A 19,604-nucleotide genomic window follows, 5' to 3' on the forward strand; every position below is an offset into this window, starting at 1 on the left:
GTCTCACACTAGGTCGCTGAGCCCCACTGACTAGAACCTCCTTCAGGATCGGGCAGCCATGTTTGCATACATCGACAGTGATTGTTCGAGAAGAGCATATTTCGGACATAAACATGCCGAAAACGTGTGGGAAACGCAAAAAAAAGACAACCAGGTGCATACGTGGCGAGATAACACGCCAATGGGACATTATTGAGTTTAGCTTTCGGCAATGTTGCATCAATAATACTGCGGGGGACACCAGAAATAGGCTTCACACATAGTACCCATGAGGGGATCGAACCCGGGTCTTCGAAGTGATGGGCAAACGCTTTAACAAATAGGCTACTCCACCGCCCCTTTAAGTGAGACAGTGAACACAGTATTAGGTTGCCTCAATTTTCCAGTGTGTTCTTATCCCAGTTTATTGATAAGAAACCTATACTCATTTACCAATCGGAAGCTGACAAAATAATGAAGGCGAAGAACAATTTGATATTCCACGAGTGTCGCACATAAAATGTTGCATGAAATATATTTTACGCGAGTAGTCATTAAATGTGAGGTTGAAAATCTGAGAGTACAACACCGAGAGGAAGTGGGTGCCTGTCCTAAATGGTGGCGTTATTTTATTTTGACATAAACCGAAGCGATGGAAGTACGTTGCCAACCTTTGCTCTCATATAGGCAAACTGATTGTTTCTCTCTCAGTTACGCAACCTTATTTGTGCTACACGTCATTATGCAATTAGTATATCTCAACAGGAAAGCACCGTTAACACGGTAAGACTGCCAACTGTCAAAGGCCTTTGAGTATTTGTGAGCGGCTCTTGGTCAACGTCTGTACTCACGCTAGCTATGGTCGCAGAATCTCACGTCAAAAATCTGGGCCATACACGATATGGAGAATATGGATGACCATCGTCTATATAGATTCGATTGATCTAAGTGCACCATGATGACCAATGACCCGTGCCAAATGTGAACAGTGTGGTACAATTTGTTGATTATCTATATAACACATAAAGGAAGTATACAGCCACTTTCGAGTTCCTATTACTGTCTTTATTTATTTCTTCCTTTCTAGGGGCCAAGTAGTTAAACGTTACCTCGTCACGCCCAAGACCCAGGTTAGATACGCCAGATAGGTACCATAAGTGAAGCCCATCCTGGATGTTGCTCTAATATTGCTAAAAGCGGCATAAAACCAAACTCACTCACTCACTCTTTCTTTTTGTTGTCTTCGCAGTGTAAATTCGACCCAAAACATTTATACACGTGTAGATGTAGACGTGTTTAGGATTGAATTTATATATTTTTTTAAAGATTACACCTTTAGGTTCTCGCCACGTGAATTCAGCTGTCTTCTCACAGTCTTGCCATTACATAATGAGAAAATCCCAATGATCTAAACATTTGCAGAACTGTAACATGCCTGCACACTAAGCATTTTTTAAATATATACGTGATTAGTGTTCAAACATCTGTAGATAGACACTGAGCTGACGCGTTTTGGACAAGTAAAGATACTGGCTAGCTTCATCCAGCCATGCTTGTATGAGGCAGGTATCAACAAGTACCATGTGTTAGTAGTGTGACGATTCATGGATGCATGGCCCCATGTGCCGCGGATACACTGAGTCAATATGAAGTTTTACATTGTTGTATATCCCGTTACGATACTTACGCTGGGCCATGATACATTAATGTTAACTTTGAACATTGCAAAATCGCGATACCTTTCAAGATTTATTTTTGTTTGATTAAAATATAACATGTATACCTATTTTCCCTTCACAAGTAAACGATTTCTCGGAATATTGCCGTACGGGGCGACTAACGGGATCAGGTGATCATGCTCGCTGACTTGGTTGATACATGTCACCGCATACCAGTGGTGTAGATCGATGCTCATGATGTCAATCACTGGATTGTCTGGTCTGATTATTTACAGACCGCCGGAAAAGAGCTGGAATACAGCTGGAGTGCGGCGTTGAACAAGAGAAAAAGCAATCTTCAAGACACTTGTGTTCTTGTTCGTTGTAGTCAAGTTCTCGCTTCTTCACTGACGGGTCATGTAAAGATTGTTTTTATGCTACTTTCAATGATTGGTTACAGACTTTGTGGGCGTGTCAGGTTACGTGCACAAATTATACCTTCACATGATGCACGACAAGCCACAGTATGTATTCCTTTGACTGGAATGTTTATCAATTTTCCAGCTTTATGGCAGCGGTATGAAAATTTCGAGTCTGTCTGGTACAATCTCTGGTTTAACCTAATCTACACATTTTGGATACCATGATTTGTGTCAGCCAAGTCAGCGAGTCTGACCACTAGATCCCATTATTCGGCCCTCACGACAAGCATCGGTTGCTGAAGATCAATTCTAACCCGGATCAGTTTTTAATAGATCTGAAACGAACGAAATTTGAGATACTATTTCGATTTTTGCGGAAACCAGACTGCCTGGTGTAATGGCATCAAAGAGTAAGAATTCTAAAATACTGATCCATTGTTTACCGTGCGTGCTTCTAGCCCATGGTCTTACAAACAACATGTAAGTAATATCGACCTGTTATCGCAAGAATCGGTTGGATCTGCCTTTTGTAGATGTAGAAACGTGTTGACCAAGAGGATGGCACTTTATCTTGATATTGGATTACCTTCCATTTTCGAGTGAGCTATGGTCATTCACATGCACCCTTGTTACAGGGCGTTTGTCAAGCGAATATTATATACACCATCTACCTGGAGATGGGGGAGTGTACAGGAAGCTTAAAGTAAGACATGTTAAGACAATGGGTGGCAGTATAAAACACGTTTTGTATAACCTGATTTTCTGCGGCAGGTCATTTTGTTGCTAGGCATTTCCAACACCATGAGGAAAATATTCCTTACTCAGCTATGTATGTGTTTTGTCTCAGTATTATACTTTTTCGTTGTCAAATTATTCCAGTTATGTATCCAGTTATTGTGAACTGGGGTTGCGTTTATATAAGCCACAGGCTTGTTCGCTTATTCAAGTTTTTGTTTTGGCGAAATATAAGTATGTTCAAACCAAGTAAGACAATGTGCTAAGGGCTGAAAATGGAATTGTCATTCTACAAAGAAACACCATAGTGTGTGACAGAAAACCCTCAGTATCTATTGTGGTGTGACATGTAGCAGGTGATTATATAATTCATGAACATAACTTGACACACACAGAATGTGCCTGTCAACAGTGTGGGATCAAAAGAAACTTCACATGACCTCCGGTCGCGGTGTGGAGTGAGTGAGTTTTACACCGCACTCAGAAATATTCCAACTATGTGCTGGCGGTAAATAATCGAGTCTAGACTACACAATCCAGTGATCAACATCAAGAGCATAGAGTATTTGATGGGCATTTGGAAGTGATACACATAAAGACAAGAGTTTTTTATGGATGACAACAACTTCTTTATTGTGAAAAGTCACATAAATAAAGAAGTTGTCATCCATTAAAACTTTTGTCCTTATCAAGAGCACAGATCTACCCAAATGGGATAGATGACATGTGCCAGCCAAGTGAGCGAGCCTGACCACCTTAAGATCGATCGGGTTAGTTGCCTCCAACGACAGTCATGGGTTATTGAAGACCAAATCCACGCTTGTAAGAGGCTGTTTACACAGCAAGATTTTCTTGTCCCAATCCGATTATTTACAGGCCGGGTCATACAGCTGGAATATTACAATATTATTAATAATGTATGAAACAACAAATGCAGTTTCCTGTATTGACCTCTGAAGTGATGACTTTCCTCACAATATGCATTAGAGAAATCCCCTGGTAGGTTTAAGTAATAATGGCAGGACAATGACAAAACAAAACAAATAAACCAAACAAAACAACGATTATAAAACCAAGAACTTTAAGGAGTAATTCTTATCTAGTTGTATAAATATACTGCTTGTACAAGCCCAAACTCAAGCTGGTTTTATAGTGCTAGCTCACTGAGATACCATGCCAGAGCCGACCAGTCCTTGTTCTACCCGTTAATACCAAGTGCAAGGAAAGCACCAACAAGTACCGCATCTTTTGACTTCTTTGAGAGGCATTTAGAAGTTGTGTCTGTAAGAAAGGATGACAATACATGGATGAACAACTTCTTTTTGCTATGAGAAAGAAGGTGTAGGTTCTGATAAAACTCTTAACAATAAAGTTGTCCATCCATGTGATGTCACCTTCCCATAATGTCTTTTCATCAAAAGATTAGGGATCAAACTGGAGACTTCTCTCCATGCAGAGGCTCTAAACACTACACCACAGAGGTGGTTTTAGATCATGGAGGATGTAGGAATCAGAACTGTGTAAATGATTGCAGGGAATGTTTCCAGGTAGGGAATTCACAGGATTTGATCCCTTCATCCAAAATCCCAGTTGTAAAAGTGACATGCACTGAAAAAATAAAGAAATGTACATTCATAGGATTGAAATATACCTGTAGGAAGAAGAAAAACATATTTCTTGAAATAAAATTCCATAAAACATATGCACCTTGAAATTAAATAAAGCAATACTGGTGACTGCTGGAACATTGTCTTTATTTCCAATCTTTACCCCCACCCCCCACCCCTCTCTACACTCTCATACAGCATCACATATCCCCATTTCTACAGCTAAATGATGTGCTATAGCAAGATGATACATATGTATGAAGTCAAAGAGGAATATAAATAAACAAATATTGTGACAACTCTTCCACAGAAAGTCTCCATTGGAAAAGTGATATTGACCAACACATGGCATTGAGTAGGCACACTTTGTCTGGAAAACTGCTGTACACTTTATATTCCACTTGCAATAATCACATACCTCATTCAGCATGTTAAAGCCATTAGCAATAAGACATGATGTTGATACTGTTTCAGACATTTTTGAGTAGATGTAAAAATATTTCAAGCCTCTTCAACATGTCAGCACCTTTACATGAAAATGTTGAGAGAGGAAGATGAAATGAAGACCTAAGTGTTGAACATCCTGAAACCTGCTTGTCCCATAGAATTCCAGATCTCCTCACACTGGCACTGGCACAGGTATGTTCTCCTCGTATTTTTCTTTGAATGTGTCAAAGGACAGATCAGTATGTCAGCAATGCAATCCCAAGTCTGGATACAGGCTTCTCAACAGCCTATGGTACTAAGATTAGTCTCCCCTGGACAGTGCATAGCTAGATCAGATCAGAGATGATTAGGCAAATGCCACTGTGAATCAAAAACTGTTCACCTTGTCCTCTTGGTCACCAGTTTCTGCATGTGCAAGTCATTGATCTTTCTCAGTCCATATTTTCCCAGTTATGAATAATGGGCGGAGCTTATGGTCACGTGTGTAACTTACTGATGTCTTCATATTGTACACCTTCAACAACACGACCTGTTATCAAGCCCTGAAACCATGGAAACAGAGAGGTAATATGTGATTACTGGTTCAAACAACAAGTGTGCAAAATAGCCACAGGTCTGCTAGCCCGCGGCTAGTAAAAATACAGTTGGACAAGTAAAACTCCACAGTTACTGGCCCGACTGGCTAGCGAATTTCGTGGGGTCTTTTTGTAAACATATCACTCCCTCGAACTTACTAGGTCACAATACACTTTTAAATCATGGCCTGATAAAAATGTTCATCATATTAGCAGCTTAATGATGAGACCGATGTCAACATTCAAACTGGCTGGCAAGCAAATTGTGGAAACTAGTTTGCACACTCACAACAAGCTGACCTGGGCCTCTTTTCACAAAGCACTTAGGTGATCATATAAAACACTAAGGTACCTGAGTGCAGTGTTAAAATATGGGAGTTAAGATTATTAACCTAAATAAAGTTGGCTTCATGAAAGAAGTCCCAGGAAATCGCCTGCAATGTCTAAATTACACCCCATTAGTGGCTCTTAAAAGACATGTCTTATCAAAACATACCTTATAAAAACAATGGCAACATATTAACAAAACAGACCAAATATCCCATCTGGATAAACAGTCTTTAAAACCATTATCCTGGCATATCAAACAGATGCCAGTATTCAGTGACACAAGTCAACCTAAAGCCTCCCTAAATCTATCTTCAAAAAGTATGATAGGTGTGTCAACTTACTGAGTTTATTTTGATGGTGCAACAGAATTTCTTGGTATCAATGTCTTCCAGTACTGCCCTCTCTCCTCGGTAGGCTCCATTCACAACCATCACCTCCTTGCCTGAATCACAGATAAAGAGAGATGAAAAGGTCAAGGTCCTTGAATGAGAACTTATTTCCAAAGATGCAATGTGTCCATTGCAAAGTCCATTGTTACTGACATGTTATTACCAGTTATGGACCAGACAATTCAGTGATCAATATCATGAGCAAGTCAAACCCAGATCTTCACAGGACTAATTCCATAATATTTTTTAAATGCATCATAAAACCTAACTCATTCCCAAGCTTAACATTATTTCAGCAAAGTTGAGTATTATCACATGAAAGTAACATCAGCTAGGCTTACCAGTCGGAACAGAATGTTAATACACTAAGTCTTATAGACAAGCGGATAAAATCTTGTTAACAACCGTCACATGGATGCTGTGAACATATCCTGGAATCACTCTTGTAGAGAACAATATTTAGGTGAATGATGGCATTACCTATAGCAGGTATGACTGTTTCAACGTGGGTCTGGTCCACCTTGATGGTGTCGCCTGAATCCAGTGTCTTGATGATACCTGTATACAAGTCCTTCACTTCCTGGAATATTAAGAATCAACATTCAGTGCTCTGAACATACAATGTTTAGAGTAAAGTAATGTAACTATTTCACTGAGTTTTATGACTAGTGCCAAAAAGGAGCTGGAGCACTGAAAAGAAACTTCTGACTGTTTAAATACTGTGGAAGCTGTCAAAACTGGCATCTGTCCAATCTGGCAAATTGTCAACACCAGCATATAATCTCAGTCCAACCTGTGGCTTGTACATGTATCATCAGCTCCATAATCCAGCACCTTGTCTTAAAGTGGATTATTTCTTCAGCCCGAGTGAGTGACGGTTTAGACAGCTTCCACTGTATTGTGAAACAAACATTATCAAACAAGGGATTTCAAGTGTTCCACTGTCTAGGCAAAGAGGGAGGATATAAGCATGATAAGCATGAGTCAGGATACGGAGAAACAAACATTATCTATCAGCTTAAAGACTTTATAGGCTGATGTTATACAGTTGCTCCTGGGGTCAGCACAAATCCACAGAGATAAGATGGTTTTAAGTACTTGTTCTAGCATGCTTGAGTTAGAAGCTTTCCAGTTATTTCTATTTACATAGCAGTTACGTTCAAGACGTGCCTGTAGTGAAAATATTCTTCAACATACAGATGTATTCTATCAGCAAACAACCTAAAACACTTCTCTTACTTTTACATAAGCCTTCTTCTTGTAGAACTTGTCCCCCAGTTTCTTGGACACAATTTTGACAACAATACCCTTCTGGAGCCAGTAGTCCTTCCGATTGACTTTCTCTTTCTTCTTCTCCTCAAACTGGGGGCAAAACAGACCACACCAGTCAGTACAGTTCTACACAGGCAGACATTTAAGGATAGAGGTATTAAAAAATAGATCACCTGTCTCACTAGCTCGAGTTTGTGTTTTCATTTGTTTTAACCGCTCATTCAATATAGCGGAAATAAACATTCAACTTTGGATCAGACCATCCAGTGATCCACATCACGAACATTGAAATGTGCAGTTGACATACAATGACATGCATTACCCAAGTCAACATGCCTATTCAGTGTTTGCCCTTAGCATAAACATTTAGGAGTCATTTTGGTGTCATGGGAGGGAGTCATGGGCATGTTTTGGGGAGTCGGCTTCAGTTTGAAAATTTCATGGGAAACAATGATACAAGCATCTAAATTCACTGTGTTTTTGAGATAATTGTGTGCCAAATACACAGGTTTTCTGCATCATAGCAAACAATGCCTAAACCTCTACTTTAAACTGCTGCTTTAAACCAATTTTACAAAAAATGACAAAGTCATCAATATCCCCTGCAATGGTAAAATATTCATATGAATATGCCCATTTTCTGGTGTCGCTGGCTGTGATATAGCTGGAATATTGCTAAAAGCGGCGTAAAACCAAACTCACTCACTCACTCACTCATATGAATATGGGTACTAGTTATGATTATTTATTACTCGCCCATGAAAGATATTGCAGAGTAATACTTTTATGGCAATATTACACTAGTGTAATCCCACTTGATGTAAGACGGAAGGTCGTTTAGTATTCTCTATATCTGCCAGTTTGGTGAACGGTTTTGAAGTTCTGCTTCAGAAAAGAACACTAAAAAGCAATTTGAGTCAAAGTCAAACTTGTTGCCTTGGAAACACACAAAAAAAATTTTATTCAGAATTCCAAAAATATCAAAAGGCACCAGGAGACCACCAGATCTATCTATGTGCCATGTTTGGTGAAGAAATATTGAATAGTTTGAAAGCTATGGTCCAGAAAAAAAAACATTGTTCATTTTAATACCCCCCGCAAAAAGTGAAATCAAAGGCAAATGAAGATATCCATTTATCATACAAATGGTACCTGTATCTACTTGATTTGCTGATATCAATATATTGTTACCTAAATGGAAGAGTACTGAGTGCCACTGTCATCAATCTAAGAACTGACCAATCCTTTGGGGTATAATGGTTGTGAGTGCACTTCCGGCTGATCAAAACATTAACCTGTTCTGTACTTACCTCCATGATTTCACCCAAAGCACTTTTCCTCTTCTGTCCCCTCATCTCTGCCCCTGTGTCAGCCTTCCTCTCTCGTTGAGAACTCTCTGCCTTCTGAAACACCGACTTGCTGTCCACTTTCTTCAGTGGGTTGTCTGTTGGCTTCCTGAAACACACAACATCAGGACTTGACAAATCAACACAAGCTACAGACACAGTTTTGTGTGTCATCAGTTCTCCATGACTTACCTGGATCACACCTAGGTGTGGAAATAACAGAAATCATTTCTTAAATAGAAAGTGAGAGAGTGAGTGTTATTTTATGCCACTTTTAGCACATTCCAGCAAAATCACCCTGGGGACACAAAATATGAGCTTCACACACTGTATCCATGTGTACTTTAACCACTTGGACTCTCACCTTCTAACATGATCTGATCCGGACTCAGTGTCAAGAGTGAGTGAGTGAGTTTAGTTTTACGCCACACTCAGCAATATTCCAGCTATATGGCGGCGGTCTGTAAATAATAGAGTCTGAACCAGACAATCCAGTGATCAACAACATGAGCATCAATCTGCGCAATTGGGAACCAATGACATGTATCAACCAAGTCAGCAAGCCTGATCACCCGATCCTGTTAGTCGCCTCTTACAACAAGCATAGTTGCCTATTCTACCCCGGGACCTTCACGGGTCCAGTGTCAAGAAATCGAACAATGATCAAAATAGTTATATTTTCTGAGAACCACTTATTTTCATATTACGTCTCATTTTGACCAAATATGTGCTGATGCATGAATATTAATGAGATTCCTGAAGTACACATGGTGTACTTACTTGAACATGGCCTCCTCTTTCTTCTTAGCTCCGGAGTCAAGACAGAAGGTAACTGAAGAGAAACATACAGCCATATTAAGTGACTCAACAGATGGAGAGTCTGTCTCTCCAGTTGCTGGTAGGTCAGTTAGGTTTAACTCACAGATTCAGTGAATTAAACACAGAGCTCCACATAAGATGTAGCTTATGTGTGTACTGTACCCACTGTATTTTGTGGGACTGGGTGTTATGAATGTTGAGTGGGTATTTCACTTTCAATTACCCACTGCTTTCACATATGTGGGTATTTCAGAGATTTTACTCAGCCAAGTTTATGTCATTGAGTGAGTTTACTAAGCAGCTATAACATACTGCCTTATATTATATGTAATCAAAACAAACTTACATATAATGATTCCATAAAATATTGTTCATGTTACACTGACAGTACCGTAGCAATCGCTGTCTTTCCCATTATGCATACGATTTATAGAAATATATTCAGTGCACATTTTGTGTATCTAACAAATTAAATGCTTATAGAACTTACATAATTACATATTTTTCTATGCCTGGATATGCAGTTTATCTGGGCCTCTGCAAACAGCCCCCATTCATTCTTCATGAGATTAACTTTTTGTACTTGAGTTTGAGAGTTACTGTGATCACTAGGTCTGACTATAGAATTGCATCAATACACATGATGTCACTCTATGACCAAATGGGCTGCATTGGCGATAGTTGTCCAAGAAAAATTGGTGTCATGTTTGAACTCTGCCGACAGTATTTCATGGGTCGTTTATCACAACAAAGGATCTAATGTTTGTTTTCATTACTAGTATTGTAGCCATGGACTGGTATACCCAATGTTTTAACAGTCAGACGGCAGTTATCACTGACTACTCAGTGAGTATTGGTCCGGTAAGTGATGTTACTGGCCACTTACTGCTAATCTCAAAATAAAATTTCTCTAAAATATGTATATACTTGATGCCCCCAAACTTCTCTATCTTAATCACCTCGAAAGCTCTGGGGATCTCAAACCTCGAAATTTAAGTACCTTGAAAATTTCCCGGCATCCCCTGACAATAACTCTGCACACTGTGTCTAAATCACTGATAGTGCAACAAGATAAAAGGTGCAATATCTATCATGTGTTATCTACTAATGCTGGGTTATGGAAAAATGTAACTGCAATACACATTGCACTATTAGTATGAACGCATGACACGTTTTATGGATGAGAAGTTCTTCATATACTTTACACAATGTTTCAGAGCTAATTCTTGCTCATTCATCAGGTGTATATATTCATCAGCATCACTTGATGAAGGAGCAAGGATAAGCTCAGAAACATTGTGTAAACAATAAAAACAAGTTGTTATCCATAAAATGTGTCATGTATTCATGTTCGTTCAACTTTGAAATGCTTCGAAAATAAAAACACTGTTAATGGCTGCAGTTTATATAATGTAAATCATTTATATCAAATATAAAAAATGCCAATCATTGTCTTGTAACTGACTGCTGCAAAAGTCTTGAACTAAGACCGTTCTCTCCACTCAATCTCTGACATTGTACTAAATGGATTTCACTTCTTCTTTATCAATGTTCCAATCACCCTTCACACATGTTAATTATTACTAACACTGTACTACAAAAGAAACATCACACTTTTCAAAGTCATCTTGCTCCCACCTGATATTGGAATCTGATAGGTTCACTCACAGTTTATGCTATTGTAACATTACAAATATGGCATTGACCATTCATAACACATCATCCTAAAGAAAGGAGATTTCTGTGTAGGATTCAAACTCATACCCTTTCCGTGAACATGGTAATGCTCTCGAATGCAACTTTCTGAAAAGCATGATGCACGTGCAAACCCCTGGTCCAGTGGGTACAAAAGGGACCCCAAACCATCATCCTGTCATTCAATTCCTGATCACTGTCACCATGCCACGTCTGACTCAAAATCAGAGGGAACAAGCCATCGGACGTCTTCATGGTGGTCATCGTCCCCGGTTCATTGCAGCGACTTCAACTGCAGTGTTCTGACAGTCGAGAGACTACGGGAGTGTTACAATGCAACCAACAGCACCAGCGATCGTCAGCGCAGTGGCCGTCCCAGGGTAACAACAGCACATCAAGATCACCATCTTCACCGGGAGCACTTTCAGGATCGCTTCCACAGAGCATGAGAAACCCACAACAGACCATTTCTGCAGCAACAGTTCATCGTCGGTTGAGAACTTTCAACCTGGTCTGTTGACATCCTGTTCAGGGTCCTGTCCTGACAGTTCCGACATTGTCGGGAACGTCTTCTGTGGGCCCAACAACATCAGAACTGGCGCTGCCAGCAGTGGAGGACTGTCATCTTTTCAGACGAGAGTCGTTACTGCACATCCGTGGCAGATGGCAGAGCTAGAGTTTGGAGAAGGAGGGGTGAACAGTACATTGGCGCATGTTACATGGAGAGCGACTCATGGGGAGGACCAAGCATCATGGTTTGGGGTGGCATTGGACCAGTCTAAGTAAACTTATCCTCAGTACTTTTCGTTACACTCCACCACTGAGTCTAACAAAACCTTATGGGAGGTCACGCCAGGTAACCTTTGAGACTGACCAATCAGAACACAGCTTACCAAATCGCAAAAGTGCACATTCGCACATTCCTCATGAACTTTTTATCTCGAAAAGGTTTGTACCCGAACGATTCCGAATGCTATTTAGCGTACGATCGCTTCCGGGTGAGTAAACAGTTGCTGAAAATAGTGTTTTTGACAATATTCAAGGATGTTAATTTGCGGAAATATTAGCTAATGGTAACCATGTCAACAGAAACCCCAAAGCGTGTATACTGCAGGTCAAATTACTGTGTTATATGCTGATTTTTGTTTGTGGAGAGATCTGTGTCGGTAACCTGAATATTTTGAACTCCCTCCGATCCCTAAATTGTAGCCGTTGTCTGATTGGTTAAATCTATTTAACCGTCTCGCATTTGATTGGATGGTCATTGGTTGCTCAAAGGTTTCCTTACGCGACCTTCTACTAGGTTTTGTTAGACTCAGTGGTGGAGTGTAACGAAATACACTGCAACGAAGTTTACTTAGACTGGCTTTGGACTGAACCACAAACCTGGACCCCAGGTCTTCCAGAATATTGGTCCAGGTTGAGGAAATGGAGTGACTGCTGTTCCCTACATCGATCAGGTGGTAAGACACCACATTGTGCCACATTTTGCCCATCATCCAAACCACATGTTTCAACAGGATAACACACATGCTCACACAGACAGGTTAACGAGGGACTTCCTCCTACAGCACATCATCTGCACATTGCCCTCGCCTGCTCTAAGTCCAGATATGAACCCAATTGAGCATCTGTGGGATGAAATTCAGAGAAGGCTGCATGGCCTTTGACCAAGACCAAGAACTGCGGCAAAACTCACTGCAGGTTTTCTCAGATTGTGGAATGCTATGCCCATGGCTTTCATCAACCACTTGATACACTCCATGCTCAGGCGTTGCATGGCAGTTATCAACGCAATTGGTGGCCACACACGCTACTGACTTCAACCCTGAATGTCAAGGACATGACCTCATCATGTGACACCATGTGTTGTCAGACTTGTTTCAGGAGTACTTGTTCATCAACAAGACAAAACAGTTCCTTCAATTTCAACCTTAAATAACAAATACGTTTCCATGTAAACAAAACCGTTTCAAATACATACATGTACAATGATCCTTTTGTAGTTTAGTATAGTCAGTATGGTGGGGTTTATGGTAAAAAGTATTTATCATTTCAGTGCTGATTCACATCTGCTGTGATATATTCAAGGCATAACTTTTTTTCGGGTTTTCCAGCCTTTGGGTATTGTTTGAAGTCTACCTTTAAACAACTTAGATATCCAGTTGACAAAGTAACCTACCCTTTTCTTCTTCGTCCTCTCGTTTTAGTTCTGTGAACTCAGGATTGTGGAGCTTGGTGTCAGACTGAGATGCTCTTGAAATCTGTTGCTGGATAAATCTGGCCGTTCTTTCCTCATCGTCCATGTCCATCTTCTCCTTGGCCTTAACTGCTTCCTGCCTCCTGATGGTCTCTGGGTCTCGGTCAATGTATTGGACAAACCATCCCTTCTCTGTGTAGTCCACCACACACTCACCTACAACAAACGGCCAGAGGTAGAATCTCAATAGTAACACTAGAGCTACAGTACCTGCCAGAATGACCCATATTTGACACATCATGAATACTTGTAGAAATTTACCATTTCAAAGGGTAGCATGCTACAGGGTCATTATTAAAATGGTTGCTTGGTTGAAGTTTAATGCCACCCTAAGCAATATTCCAGCTATATGTCAGTGGTCTGTAAATAACCAAGTCTGAATCAGACAATCCAGTGATCAACAACACAAGCATCAATCTTCTACTACTTGTAGTAGTATTGCAAATTTTAACACATATATTGTAATCATGGTGATAAATGTCTCAATGAAATTTCTTCTCCATCAGTAGATTCTTGGTAACAAGAACTGTGACAATCACAAACCTGAAAGTAAACACATTAATGATATACAAGGATGGTGCGACTGGTTTAAAAGATTTACACAGATTGGTATATATCGTATGTGTATCAACATGATCAATGTAGAATGTAGGTCTAAATACCTAATATATAAGTCCAATAAATCTCCACTATACCCTGGATGTATCTACTGCCTACAGCCTGATAATTTTAATAGCTCCCTTGCCTGGCTGTTCATCTAATCAGGTGTCTAACTGATTAAATTTGCCGACACAAATCATGCCAAGGAACACTAAAAGAGGTGGAAGGAGCTCTTCCATATATTTTTGCAATTCGTCTGTATGATTTCTCTCAAATCTGAGTTGCACTGCAAACAAACCTTCACAGCTGCAACCACTATGTTTGTTGACACTGGCAAGCTTCTTGTAGCGGCAGCTTAGCTGATTGGCTGCTGTGAGAATGCAGAGCCAGCAATGGGAGGTAATAAAATTATCGGGCTGAGCCATAGACGCATCCAAGGGACAGTGGAGATTTAACAGAATGTTCACCCAGGAGATATCAAGGATGAAGAAAGGAAGGAGGCTCACCTTCTTTCCCCAACCACTTGACAAACTCAGTGAGGGTCTCCCACATTGTGGAGTTCATGTGGACGTGTTCCCGATCTGCAATGTATTCCTGGTACACTATGTTGGCATGGACTCGCTTGGTTCCGAATCTCCGCCGCAGTAATTCCAAGTACCCATCCTGAAAATCTCTGGAAGACGAATAACATACATAAAAATATAATGGCACAAACCAGGATCATATCAGTCAGAAGCTCACATAATTGAAGAATAGTTATCAAAGCTGTATTATGTTACAGCAAAATCAAAATCCACCCTCATGTTTTTAATGGATTTTATGAAAAACAGAGGTGTAACAATACAACAATACACTATTGTATGGTGATACAAAGCTCACAGTTCAATACAATTTCAGCTCCTGTATCACAATACACAAAAACATGAAAATTAACACAAGCTATTCAAGAACATGTTTACACTGACAGGACACCATTGGGCTTCACACATTGTACCAGAGTAGGGACTTGAACCCGGCCCTTCAACGTGATGAGTGTCACTTTAACTATTAGGCTACACAACTGCTCCAGTACTTAATGTATGTGTAAACTTACTTTGAAAATGTATCAAGGTATTTGTCTGGGTTCTCTGCAAACAACAGCAGCTGTCTCTGATGGGACTCAGACATCATGTGGCACTTGAAACCATTCTAGAATGAAAGTGTACGAAACATGGAATCCACACTCACAAAGCTTTAACATCGAGAGTATGCTCAGCACAACATGCTACATTTAGTTACCTCTTTATTTAATACAAGCATAAAACGCTATGACGCCTTTTTTAACCAACAATCTACTAGGGAGATAGTAATCATGAACAACAATAACAAATATAAAATAGAATAGAGGTGAAATATACAAACACCTGACATTATCTAGTGATCAAGGTGATTAAATAAAGTGACAAATGCAGCATATTATCTAACCTCATCACGACACTGTTTCTGACACATCTGGCAATACCATCGCAATTTCTGAAGTCCTTTGGCTTTGATACGATTAGCTATTGCTTTGGGAGTTAAAAAACCTCCTTTCTCTTTCCCCATCCTGCTTGATTATATTTCTGGATTTCTGAAAGAAAATAACATAAATAACATGTCACGTATTATGATTATTATAATATATCCTAGAATACCTTATTTTCTAACTCTTTACAGTACCAAAGTTTATTTGGTTCATTGTTGTTCAGTGCGACAATCACCAATGTTCCAGCTATATCAGTAAATGGCAGAATAATCAGTTCTGGACCAGACAATCTAGTGATCAACATCATTAGCATCGATTGACGTAAATTGGGATATAATGGCCTGTGTCAGCAAAGTCAGCAAATTTGTCCACATAAACCAGATAGCCGCCTGTTAAGACAGCCAAGGGTTACTAAAGCCAAAGTCTAAACCGACATTGCTGACATATACCCAGTAGTGGGATGATCACATAACAGGTGGTGTTTTCAACAGATCTCAGCCAGAGAAAAGAGACAGCCACTGTCCCGTCCGTCAACAGCACTTGAATGATGGAACCTGTTTTCAGACATTTGATTTCCATGAATATATAACCCAGCGCCATTCAACAAAAGTAATTGAACAAAAAAGCGATTGAAACCACACTTTAAGGGAGATGTGATGAATTCGTCTACAACAATCAGAAGACGGGTCTTCTCTTGACAAGCAAATGACAAACTGATGGGAACACTGATGATTATCGTATCAGTGCCAGTGGATGAGCGAAATGTTCAGGTGCTGGAGGATAGATTGCACAGATCTCGTAAATACCAGCATAATTGAAGATTTATTTACTAAGTGTGTTCAGAATGTTCAATCTAGCTTTCGTTGTAATTCACTTTCACAACAGTATACTTACAAAGAGGCAAAAGATCCAAACAATAAAGCTTTATTTTGTTTCTGCTTCTCCACTTGTTTGTGTATACCGGAAATAGTTAATACCGGAAGTGTTTGAACGAAGTACAAAAGACACACAGGGGTTTTCCTACGAAATGCAACACGGCAGAATTAACAGCAATATTTCTTGTTTACACCTGGTCGTTTTCAGTTCGTGTACCTTTGAAGAGATTGTGACAAACACATAATTGCCATTTCCTCGTTGCCTTCTACGTTGTACCATTTATATGGAACACACTTTCGGGTGCGAATTCAACTTTTTGAAAACGGAACACGTTTTCTGGACGGACGAAACTTGAAAGTTGGTGGACCCAGAAATAGAGGTGAAGATGCAGACAGAGAGTGATATTGCCGACGATGACATCATTCCACAAGCGTTTGCCGTTGATGATAATGATGACAATTTTGATTTGAACATACCCCCAACAACGGGAAACGAATATCTGAGACGGGTCAGGTAAGTTTTTAAAGCATACGTTCCTCACTGCACAGGGGCTTTTGACATGTTTAACGCTAAAAACTGCCATCAAGGTATATACTGTCTCTGATGGGTGACCCGTGAGGGTCCCGGGGTAGAATAGGCCTTCAGTAACCCATGCTTGCCATAAAAGGCGACTATGCTTGTCGTAAGACTAAGAGGCGACTAATGGGATCGGGTGGTCTGACTGACTTGGTTGACATACAGTATGGTTCAAAATTATTGAGAATAGCTAAAGCATTTCATATTTTTAAACGAGAACAAATCAGATAAAATTGAATGTATTGTGAAAGTGAACTGACCTTTTCATGTTGTGTAGGTAACAATTTAATATTTTATCAAGTCTCCTTGCGCTTCACGGCACAGTCTAAGACGGGTAGGCATACTTCCTATCAGAGAGGTTAGTGTCTCGTGAGTTATGCTGTCCCAGTATCGGACCACTTCTCTCTTCATGTCTTCAATTTTTGTCAACCCCTTTTGATTCACACATTCCTTCATCATCCCCCAAATGTTCTCAATGGGATTTAAGTCAGGACTATATGCAGGAAATGGTACTTCAGTCACATTTTTCTCCTGAAACCACTGCTTGGCATGTTTTGCGGTGTGTTTAGGATCATTATCTTGCTGCAAAATCCAGTCATTTCCATAAAACACATGTGCACTTGGAAGGAGAAAATTATCTAATATGTTAGTGTAGCGTTGACTTGTCAGATTTCCCTCAAACACACCCAGCGGGGTCGTTCCTAATAAGGATATCCCTCCCCATACATGAAACTTTGGGCTGTATTTAGGTCGTCGATACAACGGTGCTGACGCAGACTTTGTCCATATTTTCACATTATTGGGATATACCCATATTGAGCTTTCATCAGTAAAAATCACATTTTCCCAGTCAAAGTTTTCATGTGCCAAACACCACTCAACACGCCTGTCTTTATGTTCTTGTTTCATGAGAGGAGAAGGAATTCCAGTCTTTTTCTCCCATCCAAGATCAATCAAATTTCTTCTAACTGTAGATTTTGATACAACTGTTGATCCCCTTTCTATCAATTCATACCTGATGTTGGAGATGCTTGCCCTTTGCTTTTTAGATGCTAAAATTCCCAGCCGGACGCGATCTGAGAAGTCCAGTTTTCAGGGTCTCCCTGCTCCTTTCTGGTGCCCAAAATCCTTTCCCTCTTTAAAATTCTTCCTAATCCTATACACAGTAGAAAGAGGGGTTCCTGTTCTCTCTGCCAATGTATTTACATCATCAATTCCTTGATTACAAAACTCAAAAATCAACCTTCTTTTATCTTCAGCAGACATTGTTGACAGTGCTGAGGAAAATGACGTCTGCTACAAATTCAGGGGAGGTAACTCTAATTGTACTATACTCAGTAGGCCAAGATGAGTTACCTCCCTTATACCATTACTTAGTTTTAAGTATCAGTGAATCAGTTGAGGTGTTAGGATAGCTCAAAGTAAGAAGAAAAATTCTCAATAATTATGAACCAGACTATATGTCATCGGTTCCCAGTTGTGGAGATCGATGCTGATGTTTTTGATTACTGGATTGTCTGGTACAGACTCGATTATTTACAGACAGACGCCATATAGCTGTTATATGGCTGAGTGTGGCGTGAAATTAAACTCAGTCACTCTAATGGGGTATTAGTATTATATACTTTTTTTATTGTACTAATTACCCATCAGAGACAGTATATACCTTGGTGGCAGTTTTTAGCGTTTCAAGTCCCTGCTCTTCACTGCAAGCGTGTGTTTATCCAGTTATCAGAATAATGAGATTATGTGCCTTGCAGTCAGTCACATGGACAATATTTCCTATTCCAATTCCTGAACAAGGCCACATTGCGATATGTTTGAACGAATATTGTCCCATAATGATGATGGTCACTTGTAAAGCTGCATAAAAAAATTAAATGTTTCTTGGGCACATCTTTTTCAAAAGTGAAAAAAGGGTGGTAGGACTTTGTTTAGAATTTTGGATAGAAAAAAAGGCTGATGAATGAGGAACACATTGTTAATTTTTTTTTCTCTTGGAAATACAGCTGGGGAAGTTTACCGGAAAGGATGCGGCCAAGTCAAAAGTGACGCACTGATGCCCAAGAAACATTTCACCTTTTTTATGAAGCCTAATAGACCTCATGGGTCAATGTTTAAGATGAATCTATCATTCTAGACTGTGAGTGTGATTACAGGGTCTGTAGAGATGGTAAAGAGAACCATAAACACACAATGTTCACACTATCAGCTCTGATGCAGCTAGACAAACTTCTTTTTGCCTAGATTAGGTCTTAACACAAGCAAATTTTAGTGCAAAATGTAGCCTAGAAGTTAAACTATCTGCTCATCACCAGTAGAGGACATAACATGTGATCACACTGGAGACACAGGTTCAGTTCCCCACATTGGTACAATGTGTGCCTGGTGTTTCCCCCACTTTGTTATTGCAGGAATGTTGCTTAAAGTAGTATAAAACTAAACACACTTACTTATATACAGTATGCTACAACAAATTAAATCTTCAGTTTGTTATCACTGCAGTCTGTCACA

The 19,604-nt window shown here is 39.8% G+C and overlaps 1 protein-coding gene across 1 annotated transcript; it reads right to left on the reverse strand.

Annotated features, from left to right (window-relative positions):
- Positions 1-4,527: 4,527 nt before the first annotated feature.
- LOC137296055 (DNA/RNA-binding protein KIN17-like) lies at positions 4,528-16,627 on the reverse strand. Its single transcript, XM_067827708.1, has 11 exons — positions 16,533-16,627; positions 15,599-15,743; positions 15,228-15,322; positions 14,641-14,807; positions 13,457-13,690; positions 9,541-9,592; positions 8,725-8,869; positions 7,382-7,504; positions 6,623-6,722; positions 6,095-6,195; positions 4,528-5,390 (listed from the first exon to the last, which is right to left on the reverse strand). Exons 2-11 carry the CDS (start codon positions 15,716-15,718, stop codon positions 5,325-5,327), a joined length of 1,203 nt encoding a protein of 400 aa, XP_067683809.1. The 5' UTR covers positions 15,719-15,743; positions 16,533-16,627; the 3' UTR covers positions 4,528-5,324.
- Positions 16,628-19,604: the final 2,977 nt, after the last annotated feature.

Source organism: Haliotis asinina, chromosome 9 (assembly GCF_037392515.1).
Source record: "Haliotis asinina isolate JCU_RB_2024 chromosome 9, JCU_Hal_asi_v2, whole genome shotgun sequence".
Lineage (NCBI taxonomy): Eukaryota > Metazoa > Mollusca > Gastropoda > Lepetellida > Haliotidae > Haliotis > Haliotis asinina.